Source organism: Aptenodytes patagonicus, chromosome 3 (genome assembly GCF_965638725.1).
Source record: "Aptenodytes patagonicus chromosome 3, bAptPat1.pri.cur, whole genome shotgun sequence".
Lineage (NCBI taxonomy): Eukaryota > Metazoa > Chordata > Aves > Sphenisciformes > Spheniscidae > Aptenodytes > Aptenodytes patagonicus.
This window is the reverse complement of record NC_134951.1, coordinates 36,529,101-36,546,188: the sequence shown is the minus strand read 5'-3', so window position 1 is coordinate 36,546,188 and position 17,088 is coordinate 36,529,101. Positions and strand designations below refer to the sequence as shown.

Genomic DNA, 17,088 nt, shown 5'->3' with positions numbered 1-17,088 from the left:
CCATGACAAACAACAGCAAGCAAATGTACGTGCCAATTTTCAGCAGTTAACTTCCAATAAATACAGGTGTTGATTCTTACCAAGCCTACAGATGACTTCACTGAAATTAAGCTAAGTTGAACAAATGCAAATGCAATGGATAGCACAGTGAGGCCTGAAGTTCAAATGTTCAAGACTTCTCCACCAGTCTCATGCTAGGAGCATGAACCCAAGAAATGTAGTTATATCTCATACCTTCAATGAGTAATAACAAGAATTTCAGGGACATAATGTCTTAAAGTTCAATCGCCAAACAGAAAAAAAAAATGAAGTTCAGGGGTTTTGTGTATTTTTTCTTTTTTCAAAACAGTTTCCAGATGAAGAGAAACTATTTTTTATCTCCATTTTCTATCATCAGTTTGTACTTCTATTGTCTTTTAAATTATTCTTAAAAAGTAAGAAAAAAAATGTAATAAGCCTTAGTTATAAATCAAAGGTTTCTTCCCGTAAGATCCATCCATCTAGAAGTTACCATTTTTGGTAAGAGACACAATTTCCACAGAATTCAGCTGAAGCAGATGGTTGATTTCACATGCATTCCTCTACCTTCCAGTACAGGGCGCAGGCACAGCTTCCATGGGCTGTGTCCAAGGGGATTCTTCTCAACAGCAATTGCACATTTTGACTGTTGGTATTGCCTAGCGTGTTATAGCTTAATATTACCCACTAATTATTAGATGGAGAATTCAACTGCCAGGGTTATAAAAATCCTCTTGGACTTGGAGAAATATTTTTACCCAAATATTCAACCCTAGTTTTAGATCTCCGCAGGGTAATGCATTCCAAAAGTTCAAGTCTCAGGCAGAGAAAGGGAACCGGGCTTCGGCAAACCGCGGTGTGCTGCACACTGCAATCGTCCGTCCGGATGAGTTTCAAAGAATTGGTATTATTGCCGTTGTATTAATGTCATTGCAGGCAACAAGCAACAAGGGAATTACAAGCACTTAAAAATAAATAAATTAAGAAACGTCCTTTGGAGAAGTAAGGAACTTTAAAGCGCTAAGGAGAGGAAGTAAATGAATCATGCACCTGATGTTAGTTGGCATTCTCAAACATCATGTGAATAGGCAGGATGCTGAATACCTATGTTTCCGAGGGGTGTACATCCTGAAGAGCTTCTGTTTATTACTACAAAGCTTACTAGGAGTGAGGGGAGATAGAGGACCGTGTTACTAAGCATTCCACTGCTAGGTAAGGGGTTAGGCTTTCCACCTCAAGTTAGATTCTGCATTACTGGCAATTTCTTTTTCATATGGTGCATGCAGAGAGTTTACATTAAATCTATTTTTAGAAACAGATATGATACAGGAGGTGGAGAGAATTCCAGAGTACAATTTACTTGTTTCCCTCAGAGCAGGGATGGGTTTTTCCCCCAAGCTCCTATACTGGCAAAACTCCTCCTTATTGCACTAGAGAGAATTGTCTGAATAGGGAATTCATATTCAGGCTCACTAGTTACAACACTAGATGGGTGACATTCATTCTTTGCAGACACCCAATGCATGTCGTACACACAGCTTAAGACTGCTTATACTCTCAGGATGTTTTAAGATTCATCAGTTTTGATCTAGTTTCCTGCACGGGAAGAATTTCAGCCACATTGTATAACTGAACAAAAATAAATATTATTTGCATTCAGTGTGTGCATTTGTAGATATGGAGAATTTAACATACAGGCTTTTTAAATGACTTGCAGAACTCTAGAACTGATTTATAGAAATATCTCATTTACAGCATGGATATACCAGAGATGTTGTCTACCATTACTTTTGATAAGTGATTAATTAGAATACTTGTGTATAGTATTTTGAGAAATACAACATACATATTTTTCTTAAAATCAGTATGACGCTACAGCCTCATAAGCACAGTTGTCTCAACCCAAATGCACAGCAACATTTAGTTACCTAACAAACGACTGTAGGTCTATACATGACAAAACGCAAGAATTCATTTCTGTAAATATAAAAGTCATTTTGGTAGGAAAGACAATAATTAACTTTTACCTAAAGTAATACAAGTTTTTCTCCACTGTTATTATAATGGAGTACAGAGCAAAGAGCATATTCAGAAAGCAATCCAATGCACTACTTGTGCAAACGCATCTTCATTTAAAGAGTGAAACAAGAAGCAGCTTACTTAGTTCATATGGCATCCCATGCAAGTCACTCAGCATTGCAGTAAGAAAGAAGTTAAATAGTCGAGGACAGTTATCTCGAAGTACTTTGCAGCAGTTTGCATTTACATTTTTACCACAAAAGACCACATACACCACATGTATTTTAAGTGATACAAACATACAGCAATATATCAGCATGAGAACGATAAACAGCCACCAAAACACACCTTTTTTAAAAGGCACTGAGTGGTCTGTAGGGTTTTTACTGTAGTCTAGGATCTCAGGAGTTGACTAGTTCATTTTTATACCTACACTAATTTGCAGCAGTGGACACATTAGTTAAGAGTTTCAGAAGGGACAAACATCTTCCATTCAGTGAAAATAAAGTGAAAAAATCTGGCTAAATCATTGACTACTTTTAAAACCACAACAGTTATCACTAACGTGGAGCATGTAATATAATTTTGACAGCTGGGATTTTTTTTTTTGCATCTAGTTTCTACTTATTGTAAGTAAATTTGTCTCTTTAAGTGCTTGCACGTGTAACTGGGAATAACCTCTCCCCTCCGCACAAATCACTGTTTGGAGGTACGTACTCATTTACTGCCAACTTCAGTCCAACCTTTAAAAAAGCTGAAGTCAATTTTAAATGTTGCTGTTGAAGGAGTAGGAAATATGGCTGGTGAGTGCAAAAAGTTTTGATCAGGCTGTAATAATTTAATGAGATCGATACGTTGCTAGCAAGCCTATGGAGGTGACGTATATGAAAATCACAGAACTGACAGAGGGACATCTAAGAGCAAATCCAGTCCCCTTGAGTTACTGTGACACTAACAGCAGTTACATGCACATCGGGGAAAAGGATGGAGTCAGGCACCGGAGGAGCAATCTGGAAAGTGGAACAGGACACGGGTAATCGATGTGAAGATATTACACCCCTGTTTTTTGTGTGAGGTGCTGCAGTGCTCAGACTCCTCACAGGTGATTGAATAACCCAGAAGAGTTTGTGAACCACAGTACAACTCGAGGGCGGATGTATTTCAGGGGTTGACGTGTCACTGACACTTTTTTTCTTGGCTTTTCATCGTTTTCTGCTCAGAGGTAAGCTCCATTATTCTGTGATCGTGCTGATACCGCAATACCGGCTGCCGAACGCCTGCTGACTCCCATCCCTAATGGGTTTCGGAGGCAGTGTAATTTCTTTTGTAGCCACCGAGTCCTTTCCTGTCCCTAAGGAGTCGAGCTATAAGGATGGCAAAGAGCAGCATTTCCTCCTACTTCCTTAGGACGTGCATCTCCAGGGCTTTATTTACCCAGCGAGGATAGCCCTGCCAAGGCCTGCCTCTGCCTGCTGTAGGCAACCAGTCCTCAGCCGGCATCCAGGCTGGGTAGAAACCCCACCTGCCCTCCTGGCCGGTGGCGGTGGTGCTTATTTAAGGAGAGATGCCAGGCTGCCTCCTCCGCCCGAACAGGGCCGTGCGAGTGTGCAAACCGTGCAGCCAGGCAGAAGTGAGCCACTGCAGTGGTGCTTTCCCCCCACCTGCCGTGTCCCAAACTGCTCCTTAGGAAGGGACGGCAGGAAAAGGTTAGGAAACATGGAGACATGACGCTGAGGAAGCCTTGAGGATGCTCCTGCAGGGCAGCACAGACCCTTGCCAAGGTGACATCCAACCAGCCCTGTCGGGGGGTCCTCCCCCTGCGACAGAGGGCTGGCGGGCTTGTTCACAAAGCCAAATTCAACTATATGCCTGTAACTTCCACTGCAATTCCTGGAAACCGTGAGCATTGATTTTATGGCAGAAGCTGGGGGCTGCGTCCTTGCCCAGGAGCTGGGTCTGGGGAGGCTGCTCCACTTGCTACTCTGACACTGTTCAAACTGAGCCCCCCCTCAAAGTTAAAACATGTGGTTACAGAAGTAAAAAATTGCCTAGTTTTTCCATACAAAAACTGTGACAAAGAAGCAAATTTCAGCCACATTAGTCTATCGATATGAGTTTTAAAAAATGCAATTTGTGATTATTATCAGTTAACAGTTACAGTTCATTGAACCTACTGTACAGAACCTGAGACATCTAAAAGCCATTAAGAAGCAGCATTTTCACAGATAAAATAAATAAAAGAAACTACAAACCTGCTAGAAGCTTCCCCTTGTTCTTTTCTTCAGGTCAGGGAGTGGGAGGGAAAAACATACTTGTTATGCAGATAGTAATCACATTACTTAGTTACAGATGATGTTAGATATGATAAACGTAAATGAATATGTTAATTAGTGTACAACACACACGTTACATTGCAACCACAAAAACATTCAAGCAAGACTCATAACTACAATGCTTCTGAAAAAGAAACTTTTCAGTTGTTTTAACACATGCATAACATGCTTAGTACATACCACTGCAGACTGAGTTGGCAAAGCACTTAGGCAAAATGTATTGCTGACACATTTATAACAGAAAGCTGTAGGCTCTTATTAGATAAAGTTATCTCTGGTAAATAAAAAGGTTTAATTTTAGGATAGCACAGCAATACGCTTATTTAAAATAACAAGTAGATGCACTTTTGAGGGACAGTCATATTTTAGAATATTTTAGGTGGGATACAGCTTCATTGTTTATGTAATTTTATATCCATCCATTTCTACCAATGTTGCCTTCAACCTGTTTGTATATGTCAAAAATCAATATTCCATGTAACTTTTCATCTAAAAGCTCCTTTTAGTTTGGAGCGTTTTGGAATTACAGTTATGGTAATGGATTACTTATGGCTCTGGTCTTGTCAACTCTTTGAAATTCAAAGATCAGCTTTGGGTACCCAGCCAAACCTCTTCTTGGCTGAGCTTTTTGGCACACAATTACCTTTTTACTGTCATGTGGATGTTCATCACCCAGCTTTGAGAGAAACCACTAATTCTTTTGCACTGTCTGCAATAACAACAGTTAGGATGCTTATCAGAGCTTTCCCATAAGGCTTTTAGCGCTCTCCTTTTTGATCTTTATTGAGTATCCTTTACTTCCTGATTTGTGTCCCGTATTGAATCAGTCAACTTACTACCTTCTGGTAAATCTTTTACTTAATTATTGAAGAGTCTTGGGCTGTCAGTGCTCTGTGAATTCTCACCCAAACTAGGACATCAAATATTTCCTGTCTGCCAAACTGTGACATCGGGTCTTTTTAGTCGTCTTCCACTGACTGTGTGTATAACTGAGGATATAATTTGCCCTAAGGAAATACTGAATGTACCAGAAGTTATGACAAAAAGGAGCAAATTCCCCAGTGCATTCATCTGCAGAATACCGCAAGGCTCTCTTCCCTCACAAAGGTTGATCTGTAGCTATAGCCTTTTATAGAGGCACAGGCATAAAAATATCATTAAATCAAGGAACAAACTCTGCATTAAACTTAATGTTTTCCTCTTTAGAGATAATTTGGAACTGGGTGAAACATTAACCTTGATATATGAGTGGGGTTTTGGGAAAATGCTTCTAATGCTTGTGCTCAGATAAATGGCAATGATTTGTATTTGTCCCACTGTCCTAGGCTCCTAGATAATATTGATATGATTTGTTAGTTGAAGTTTTTAATGAGAGGACTTAAGAAGACAAAACAAGACGAAACAAACAAATAGTAATTCTCTATAAGCTTGAACAGACATCGAGAACAGCACCAGCTGCCATATTTGTACCTACTTTGTAGGGCTGCAGGTATGCAAGGCCTTCAAATGAGGCTTCCAGGTAGCAATGGAAACCGATTTCTCATCAGCCGCATAACTACGCCATACACACTACGTGCAGGATATATGGTAAAAAAGAAAAAACAAGGCAAGAGGGAGCAGGGGATGAAACAAAAAATTGAAAAGCAGATTAGTAACCAATACAAGTCATGGCTTTCTTTTATCATTCATAGCACTGATACATGCCTGAGGGGAGGAAGAATACTTTCATAATATCGCCAGGTGGCTGTCAGGTTTGTTCGGCTGGCGTCGGTAGAATAAAACCGCCAAGAAGCCTGGTATGGGGAAACAATAGAAAAGCACAAAGGAACCAAGAACATGAAGTGACAATGCCACCGCACTGATTATGGAGAGAGGGGATTTTGCTCAGATTGGGGTGTGCTCTATTAGGTTGATTAAGGAAATACCAGTAAAAACCTACCAAAGCTTTTGTGAATCACAGTACACTTTGCACGGTAAAGTAAGAGTTACTGGCTTTGTGGACGCACCAGAAGATATTCAACACATAAAGGTGCTCAAAAAAGCATCACAGTGATTTATTTGTGACAAGTCCATAGGGGACACCCACACAAACTTGCAGTCTGAGGTAAAGAAAGTGTCATAATACATTTTGTAAATGATAATGAAAACCAGACAAAAAGCATTTAGAAGAAAAGTGAAGTATTCTCTGTGATTTGAAACACTGCTAAATGTTTAAAAGCACAAAATAAATCATTTCAAAGGTGAGTGACCGAAGCATAACATTGAAAATGTATTCACCGTTTAGATTTATAACTGCATGTAGATAGTAAAACAGATCCTCAGTTCTACAAACTGGAACAGCTTCCCTGATGTCAGCATAACTATATTAATTTGTACTAGCCGAGTATCTGTGCTTCCTGTGTATTGTCAACCATTAAATGTCATCCAGGTATTCTTGTACAGAGTCTAATACCCTGTGTTTTCCTACTGCATATCTCCCAGAAATACATCTAGTCTTCATCTACAGATGGAGAACCTGCCACTTACTTTGTAAATTGTTCCACCGGTTGATCATTCTCATTGTCAAAAATCTGCATTATTTTTAATTTGAAACTCTTTGGTTTTGGCTTATAGCCAGAGATATTTGTTATGTTTCTGTCTGTAGGTCCTGTAGGTTCCAGTGCTTCTTTGGACTTTTGTGTTCAAATAATATTCAGACTGAATATTTCTTAGAAGCTAAACATACTGAGAAAAGTACGTCCCTATGAAACATTCCAGTTTTCTATAGTGATAACTTAGCTGTCTTTAAGTCAGGTAAAGGCTGTAGCAGAGAGTGTATCTAGGGCAACAAAGGAGTTAGCACAGACTAATTCTACAGAGTAACTGATTAGAAAATAGACATTATCCTGATAAACTAGAGCACACTGATTTCCATGGTAGTTCATTATCAATATCCACAAGAGACAATTTAAAAAAGCCCAGGCACTGTTACAGTAGACAATGATATGAAGTTCAGACACATCCTGCATTTATGAATATGAAATTTTCTCCAGTCCTGGACTAATTTTTTCCAACATTTTCTTTGCTTTCTCCAATTTTCCAGTCTCATTTACAAACTGTAGATGCTGAGTTGATGTGTAGCATGTTAGTACCAGCATCACCATATACAGTGACAATATCAGCCTTCTCCTGCTTGTTACCTTTCTGGTTCTGTACCTAAGGACTGTAATAAACCAGCTGGAGTAACATACTGGGAACTTGTATGAAGCTCTTGGCCCTTCTTCCTCACTCTTTCTCCTCTGTGTTTCTCATCCTTGGTCAAATCCTTTCCAGAGTCACTAATATTAGGATAGAGTCCTCTTGTAATAGTCTGAATTCATTGATTCTAGATCAAGTTTTGTATTTGGTATGTTAAGCCATTTGGATAAAGTCACCCAGATCATCCTCGGGTTCATTCCCGTGTGCCTGCCCTCATCTTTACCATTCTGTGAGGCCTTGTGCCATTGGCAAATATCTCCATCAGCAACTTTATATTAATTTCCAGATCACTGAAAATGCTAAACATGAAAATGAACATGTAAATGCTGAACAACCTTCATCACTGGCATCCCACCACAAATGTCTTCCTTTCACAATGTTTTTGCCCATTGAGAATCACTTACTGAAATCAGTCAGCTAGCTACTCTTAATCTATTTAGCATGCTGTCTGACTAATATTTTGGTTGGGCTGTCATACAATAATAAGAAGAGCTATATCCAAAACCTAAATCTATTGTGTGTTTCCTCTGGCAACCAAACTTGGAAGAAGTAGATTAGAATGTATGTGTTTGTTAGAAAATATCCCAGACACTCATTCTACAGTACAATAGATACAAAAGGAGTGGACTTATATTTATTAATTATTCTATTAAATAGTACATCTCAAATACTTAGTATTTCATAATCATTGAACAGTAATAATGGAAAACTTTTATTAACTTTAAGAATGCTTCAAAGACAGCCTGGCATCTATCCTGAACTTATCGTGGAACTCTAGTATATTCATGCTCAGCTTCTTTATTTGGTTTTATTATTTTGGAATTAAAAAAACAGTGTAAGTGGCACACATAAAACACTTGGGATCCCAAGAAAATAAACTAGGATGCTAGAAGATTATTTCCCCCCTTTTATTTTTCAGTGCGTCGAGTAAAGCTTGGTGCAAATTCATTCTTTAGAGGATTTTCTTGTTTTTAACTAGGACTGTAAGTTAAGGAAAAAAACCATGCAAAACAGCTGTTTAACAAATATCATGCCACTTTTGCTTAAAAAAAATCTTTCTAAATTGTTGATCTGCACCATCATGTCAATATTGGAGCTGAATCCACTTCAGACAGTTTCAGACATTTTGGAATCGCTAGTGCCTACATTTCCAGTTTTTGAATTGACTAATAGTGAAAGCAATTCTCTGGGCAGGGCACTTTTCATTTTCACCAAGTATATCACTCATTGGAGCACTCTAAACCCTGTAGTAGATGAAAAGTAGCTTAATATAGGCAAGAGTGCTGTGCTGTCAGTTGGGTTGTCTAGGGATCAATCCTATTTTTCCAAGTAATTCGATAACCGCAGGTATGCAATTGACATCCTTGACTTGGTTTCTTTAGCATGGATAGAAGAACTCAAAAACTATGCATAGAAATGCTATATACACAATTATGGCAACACACTGCAATCACTGAACAAGCTTATTTCATGAAACTAACCAATCTGTTAAACATTATTTCCACAAAACTTTCCAAATTGAAATAATAAAACTTGCTCCAATATGTACTTTAAATCACCTACTGTTATCTTTTCACTGATTTCATATTTACCTGAATTAGACTGGCAGCTGGATTCCTTCTTTTCTCAAAGTGTTTCTGACGATGTTGTTCCTGCACTTTTAACGCAAATCCTGAGCCAAGGATGCCCTGCAATACAATACGCCATTTATCATTGTGTAGGTAGTTTTTTCAACAAATATACACAATATGGGCTACAAAGGTTTTGTGAAGATGTTACACCATAAGATTGCTTCAGATAACACATTTATGACAGTATAAGGCTTAACAACAGTGCCCGTTCGTGGTGAGGCAGGAGACTCCTTACTTAAGAGATAACATCTGTGGTGCTACCAATGACCACTCATTCCAACTATTGCTTGAGTTTGTGCTACGCTATGTTCCTGCAATGCTAAGGGCCACGGATATATATCTATATATAAAACATCAGGTGGGAACATTCAGAGGAATTTAAGCCAGGAATGATGAAATGACCAGTTGCCAGATTTGCCAGATATATATGGACTTCAAAGTCAACATCTGCAGTGCTTATCATAACTTTTGATTTTAGAAAAGTTAGAAAACGCCCTGCTTAACAGATTAAGACCATTTCTTCTCACTCTTTCCCATCTAAATAGTCCCCATTATTCCATTCTATAGACTATGAAAAAAGCTGACAATGAAACGTCTCCCCTTTTGGCTTTTTTACCTTCAAATAAGTAAGACAAATTTGACTCCTGCTGAATAGACCCAAAGACTGAGAATGTTTCCCTCCTTGGCTTGCAAGGAGTGTAATAATTCTGCTGGATGTGTCCGCATTATAAGGAAGAATGTTTCCACTTAATTCTTAGTCAGGATAAAATAATATTAGAAATGCACAAGATTCACACATATATCTTGTTTTACAGACAGATTCAACCCAAAAGCGTTTGTGAGGAAAATGAGTATCTGTATGTAGATACGACATGAGGAACAAAAGTTCTGGCATCTCTAATATGTAAGGTTATTAATCTTTTACCTGTTCATTGTAGTCCTGCTAACACTAACTTTCTTGTTATTGGTGACTAGGTAACAAAGAGAATTAATTACAGTAGCTGCCATTGCACGTCTAAGATTCACAAACAGGTAATGTATTATAATCATAATTATAATTATAATGCATTATAATATGCCAGAGATACTGAAATACTCCCTGTACTTAGAATAAGAAATATATGCAGTATACTAGATGATTCAATGCTGTTGGCAAATGCTGACTTTTAATCTTGGTTTGTCTACATGGTTGAAAACAAATGTATTATTATAACATACATATTTTATAGTGATCTATAGATAATGAATCTAAGTATTAAAATATTGATTTTCTGTATATGTTGCACAGGATGCAATACAACAATATATAAATGTCACTTCTGATTTCATGTTTATTCAATACTAATTTAAAAAAGAAAGGAAATTTACTCACAAAAATGAAAAGTTATTTCTGAAGCTACACTATACTTCAGTCATCAGATGATTCCCATTTCCATTAAAATCTCTTGAACATTGATAAAAGCAACATAAACAATCTGTCATGTTTATTTACAATCATTCACAGAAAATGATAGTTGCATTTTTACATTCAAATACATTAACTTTTGGTTGATTTAATGCCTTCTACTACTCTCTGTTGGTAGTCTGAACATGGTCATACAAGACAACCTATTAGAAATATCTCACTCTTTTTTTCAATAGAATCTAATTCAGAAAAACATATCAGCTGATTTTTTTTCAAAAATCTGAAAGAAAAGCGGTAATATATGAGCCACAGTTCATAACAAAAGAAAGGAATTTCAACCTTACACAACAGTATGCTACCTAATTTAGGATTATTTCCCAGTTTTGTCCTTGCCAAAGAAACTCCCCAAAACTCAAGCAATGACAGCAACACCAAACCTTTCATTTGGATTTTGGATAGCAGTTCACCAGTGTTGTCACAGAGCAAAAAGCCTTAAACAGTTGTTCTTCATGTAGAGCTTCCTTCAGCTTTTTCTATCATAACAGCGGTAGGAGCTATGGAAGTTTCTATTACCTTCTTACAAATTTTATAAGCATACTCACAGCAGGTAGTGCAAAGAAAGAAATGCCAAGTAGAGCAAATCCTGCAGAAAGCAACCTTCCAAGCCAAGTAAGAGGAGTTTTGTCTCCGTAGCCAATGGTTGTCAATGTGATCTAAACAGAAATGAATGAACATTGTGGTTTACCCGAAGTCACCGAGAGATTAGTTGCAGATTATTTAAGTGGCATGAAACAGCATTTCCACTAAATAATCCAAGACACATGAAATATATATAGTTGTTTCTAAAAGAAAAACATACATAAATAAATTAACATGAATACATTTTTCTATGAAAACTTAATACTGTTTATGACTGAACAAAATGGAGATAAATAATAAATGTGAGAAAAATATCTAAATAAGCAATAAATAAGTTTTAAAAATAATAAAACAGAAGGTCTGGGATCTCAAAGTTGAGGCAAATGATGGGAGATTATATGTCGGGCAGAAAAAAGTGTGCTTTTCCATGGATGTGAAGGTGTTTCATCTATTTTCAGCAGGGAAATATAGCTGTATCTATTTGCAGAACTACATAAATATAAATTACACAGAGATCATATTGGAAAAATATAGTAGGACTAAAAGGAAGTTGAAGTTCACGGACGAGATAAAGTCAAAGGATGATCTTCTGAAACACAAAAAACACTAATCAAAAGCTGGAAGGAACTTTAAGAAGTTCCTGGTCCTTTCCCCTTCCTTGTAACAGGCCCAGATATACCTACATCACTCCTGACATGAAGCTCCAAAGACACAGCAGCAGATGCAGAGGTACCCCAGGCTGTTGGGCAATGTTAGCTGAGACCTACGTCGGCAGAGGTCAAAGAGAAAGAAGGGGGCATCTGCAATCCCTTCACGTGGTGAGTGTAATCAGAGGCTCGGCATACAGATGTTTCAAAAGCTGTGCTGTGGAGGCCAGCACCCCTGCCGTGTAGCACCAGTGCAGATGACGGCAGAGTTTGATACATGTGGGAGGGCTCTCCACATGCAACGCATTGACTGCAGGCCATGTAGAGATGCAGCGCATATGCAAATGCCGCTGGGATAATGGTGCGTGGTTGTGGTTTACTGAGCATATCTCCAAGGCAAAAGGTTATGGCTTCACGTCTGTGTGTGGCTGAGGGTCTTCCCCAACCCAAGGAAATGTCCTCCACGCTACTTCTGGCTTGGGAAGTGTGCCAGTCCCAAACCTGGGGACTGGACTGGCAGGAGAAAGTCACGTCTCTGCACTTCCCTCTTGGGGAGTCTGGACCCACCCCGCTGTCTGGTGCGGGCAGGAGGAGGAGGTGTGGGCAAAGCGGAGGATTTCCAAAGGCCGGGTGGGAGGCTGCGGTGCGCGTGCTCAGGCAACGGCACACGATGTTAAAGGACAAAGATAGACAACAGTAGGCTGAATGCCAAGGACTCCAGGGCCTGTTATTAGCGGAGAACATGTGCATGGAGAATTATTTTACATCGTGTACCAAATGTGGGCAAGTTCAGGCTTAGCAAATATTCTGGCAGGAACGAATTCTTCAGGAAAATGCCTTCTAGAGACATTATTTTGCTTCCAGCTTCCTCAAAGTTCATTCCTAGGCAAGACGGCCAAAGCAATTCTATTTAATGCCGGGGTCACCACAGGACAAAAGAAGGAAAGTCTTTTGGAAGTAATTAGATTTCAACTATTTAGGGCTCTGTAGATAGTAAACAGTGCTTTTAATTGCTCCCATTGTTAGGAACAAGCTGCGGGTGTAATTTACCCTGAGAAAGCCATAGTGCCTAAAAGAGAGTGAGCTGAATTAAGGCTGCAGCTGAAATTTCAAGTGGTTATCAAGTCTCAAGTTTTGTAATGTGAGCCTGGTCGCAGGCACACCACCTTGCATGCTTATCAGGTCTCACTGTCCTTCCTTGCTCCTCTTCACTTCCCTGCCCCATCCCCTCTTCACAGCTTTTGCTGGACTGTTTGGAGAGCCAGTGCAACCTAGGAAGGTGGAAAGAATTATCCACATTTCTGCATGATTTGTTTCTGCTGTTTTGGTGAGTTGTGTTAGCTCATGGAGGCGCCTAAAAAGCTCCAGAGCCTGCACAAGGCAGCACGTGGCTTAGATTGAGCGATAAGGAGGAAGGGAGATGGGAATGCAGCTCCCTCTTTTCTGGCAGAGGTGAGCTGATGCAACCACGTTCTTGGCCTGGCAGAGGCACTTGGTTTGGTTTTCTTTTGTTTGCTGAAGAGGGTATTCCCAGATCTTCTCATCAGAGGGCAAGTGCAGAACAGTTTGAGGCTATTAAGATTCCAAGAGCAACGAAGCACTTGAACAAATGAATCCCTGAATAAAAGTTCCTCAAAATTTGTTTCCAGGCCAGTCATTGCGAAGCAGTTTGAAGCTCTGGAATGAGCCCAGTTTCTTGGCTTCTGTCCAGCTCCCTATCTCTGCCAGACGCTGGAAAGTACAGAGATATCTCCTGTCTGGGCTGACAAGAAGGAAACAGAACTAAGTGTCATCTGCATATTAATGATATGGCCACCGAACCATCTTCGGAAGAAGTCAAAGATAAACTTGAACCTTTGGGATCTGACATCTGGGAGCGATCCAAAACCAGGAGCAGTCACACAGACTATCTCTGGAATTTCGCCAAAGAAAACAACAGGACCATATTAAAGCCTTTCCCCCCATTCTTTTAGGTCCTGAAAACTTGATGGTATCAGTATATGATTAAGAGTATCAGTGGCTTCTTGCTCACTTTGAGCTGTTTTATCTCAGGATGATTTTTACATGGGCGTATGGGTGTCAGCACTGTGCCGTATCATCTTACTCAACACTGAACAAATGGATTTGATCTTCATTTTATATTCCTCTCATCACACGACTAAGAAAATATTTTTCCAGATAACTTCAGGGTCAAGTTCAGGAATAATCCTCAGTATCTCTGTTAGTGCTGCAAGCGAATGACTAAACCACTGGCCAGGCCCGGACTGGCATAATCCTGAGAAATTAATTGAACAGGGTGTGGAAAACTACTGGATGTGAAACCATGACAACATGAGAAATTTCCAGATGTCACTGATAATAATGTAAGAAGCAGACAGAAGTTACAGCTAGCACTATGAGGGAAGGCTGGATCCCATGGGTGGTTAAGGGGGAAGTGACCAAAGTTCAAAGGTGACTGGAGGAAATTATTTGGAACCTTTCAGGGTTTACAGTCTTGCAAGGACATCAGCACCTAGGTGACTGCATCAGCAGTACCATACAAGGCCAAGAGTGACTAGGTAACAGAACTACAAAATCCATAGCAAACCTGTGAAGGTAATTAGGGACAGCTTGTTTGAGAAGAGACTTGGTCAAAGGAAGCAAAGTGGTGAAAAAGAGGATCAAGATACAGTAAAAGAAATAACAAGGTGTGGAAATTATGTCTTTCGGGGGGTACCTGCTGAGCAGCTCTGTGTCTGATAACCACAGCCTAAACCAGGACAATAAACCAAACCTTTTAGAGTTTATTTGTATAGGATTCATTTCACCCAACTTGAAAAATAAAGTGCTTAGGTGTTTAGCATGACCTGGTCACCGCAACATGCACAATGGAAATAGATTCCTCCAGCAGGTAACTCATCCTGTCCTAAAATGTAGGACTTAGGCTTGCCTGAAAACAAATGTCTAGTGCCACCTGAGATGGCCTAGGGCATCTGAACAGGGACCACCCACAGGAGAGGCAGCAGACTCTCCAACAGATGGAGAAGTACTTGGCACTTGGTGAGGCCGCACCTCAAATACTGTGTTCAGTTTTGGGCCCCTCACTACAAGAAGGATGTCGAGGTGCTGGAGCGTGTCCAAAGAAGGGCAACGAAGCTGGTGAAGGGTCTGGAGAACAAGTCTTCTGAGGAGCGGCTGAGGGAACTGGGGTTGTTTAGTCTGGAGAAAAGGAGGCTCAGGGGAGACCTTATCGCGCTCTACAACTACCTGAAAGGAGGTTGTAGTGAGGTGGGTGTCGGTCTCTTCTCCCAAGTAACTAGCGATGGGACGAGAGGAAATGGCCTCAAGTTGCGTCAGGGGAGGTTTAGATTGGACATGAGGAAAAATGTCTTTACTGAAAGAGTGGTTAAACATTGGAAGAGGCTGCCCAGGGAAGTGGTTGAGTCACCATCCCTGGAAGTATTTAAAAGACGTGTAGATGTGGCGCTTAGGGACATGGTTTAGTGGGCATGGTGGTGTTGGGTTGACGGTTGGACTTGATGATCTTAGAGGTCTTTTCCAACCGTAATGATTCTATGATTCTAAGTATGGCACTGTATGCCTATGTTCAAGCAACTGAACCACACTCCTACATGGCTAAATGGGCTAGCTGGGTTCTCTCATTTGTACCAGATGCAAACCACTCCATTTTGGTTGCTTCTATAAATGAAGTGTCTGGACAGACCAGCCAAGTCAGGCAGTGTCACCTGGCTAGACTCAAAACTCACAACTATGATAGAACTTCTGTTATATCTCATTGCTGGAGCTAAAAAGTATGCTAATAATAAGTGAGGTAATATAATAATGAATGTGATTATATAACCTAGGTGCCTTCAATTGGACGAGATAGGACCCAGGAGGCCCCCCTCTACCCTAATATTTCTTTCTGATGTCATTTTATGTTCTGCTAGCAGTACTTACCTTTTGAATCTTTACCTGACATTGATTAACTGAAAAAAATGTAGTTTGCTCAGGCTATCATTACATTAAATGGGAAAAATGTCATCAATATTAACTCATTTGAGCTAGTAATTGTGACAATATTATTCATCATAAGATGTTTTGTTCCCCTACAGGTCACTGTGGAGTGCCAGAGCCATTCTGTATCCAACTGTAACTACTGGATACTACTAGAAAATAATGACTTGTTAAGAGAAACCCTGTCAAATGTGTAAAAGAGACAGGAATCTTAATTGCGTTGCATTTGCAGGTAAAACTAATTAATGTACAAACTAAATGCCGCTATAAGCACACACAGTTCTAGCTAACACTAGCAGTTCTCAGAAAACCATGCATGATTTGGTTTTGAAATACTTAAGTTTTTGAACTGACCTTTTGTTCCCATATAGTTATTTTATTCTGTTAAAGGAATTTACCTTCTCTACCAAAGCAAATTCTGAACCTGAACTCTTCATATAACACACACTGTTGTGTGCTGCTGTGTTAGGCAGCACTGTGGGGACCCCAACCACAAGAATATTCACAACAGTAACATTAGCATGATGTTTAAACTGCAGGTTGCACAGTACAATGTGCAATTGCAAATACAGTGGAGTATTAATATGTAAATTAGGATGCCATATCCTGCCTTTCGTTTCAGTGTAAAATTATGGGCTTCAAAAATGGAGTCAGTGAAATGACCATGGCAGGGTATGGCCCTCAAATAATCTGAATTAATGAATGGGTTAATTGCTTCATGCTGGGTCTGGTCCTGTAAGGGGGGGGGGGCGATGAGAGCCTCTAAAAGCTTGAAATTTAAGATGACTATTTGTGCCTGACTTCAATGCAATCTTTTATTTAGTGTACCTCTGCCATCACAGAATTCAGTCCGGGATTTGGTAGATAGTCTGTGGTTTAAGTTAGAACAACTTTTGAAAATAAACAAATCAATGAGACTAAGCATTGATTTCCCCTAGAATGCCACACAATCTGACCTTTTCAAAATCTGCATGTGGGTTACTCTGGCAGTAAAAACAACCATGACTAAGAAGCACGTTATGCATTTCCCACATACTGTTTTACATATTATACAAAAAATACTATTATTAAAATGGCAAAGATAACAGGTAAGAGGGAACACTGATTTTCAGTAACTTTGTGCACTTAAGCACATTAAAAATTTAAATGTATTCATGTCACAC

The 17,088-nt window shown here is 39.6% G+C and overlaps 1 protein-coding gene across 1 annotated transcript in view; it reads right to left on the bottom strand.

The window, feature by feature from the left end:
• The window catches only part of KCNQ5 (potassium voltage-gated channel subfamily Q member 5), a 319,422-nt gene that overhangs the window by 35,321 nt on the left and 267,013 nt on the right, over positions 1-17,088 (bottom strand). Inside the window, exons 6-9 of the mRNA XM_076333073.1 lie at positions 11,246-11,356; positions 9,200-9,295; positions 5,845-5,939; positions 4,290-4,316 (exon numbers count right to left, since the gene is read on the bottom strand). Of these exons, the coding sequence (XP_076189188.1) occupies positions 4,290-4,316; positions 5,845-5,939; positions 9,200-9,295; positions 11,246-11,356 (329 nt within the window). The remainder of the gene's footprint in view (positions 1-4,289; positions 4,317-5,844; positions 5,940-9,199; positions 9,296-11,245; positions 11,357-17,088) is intronic.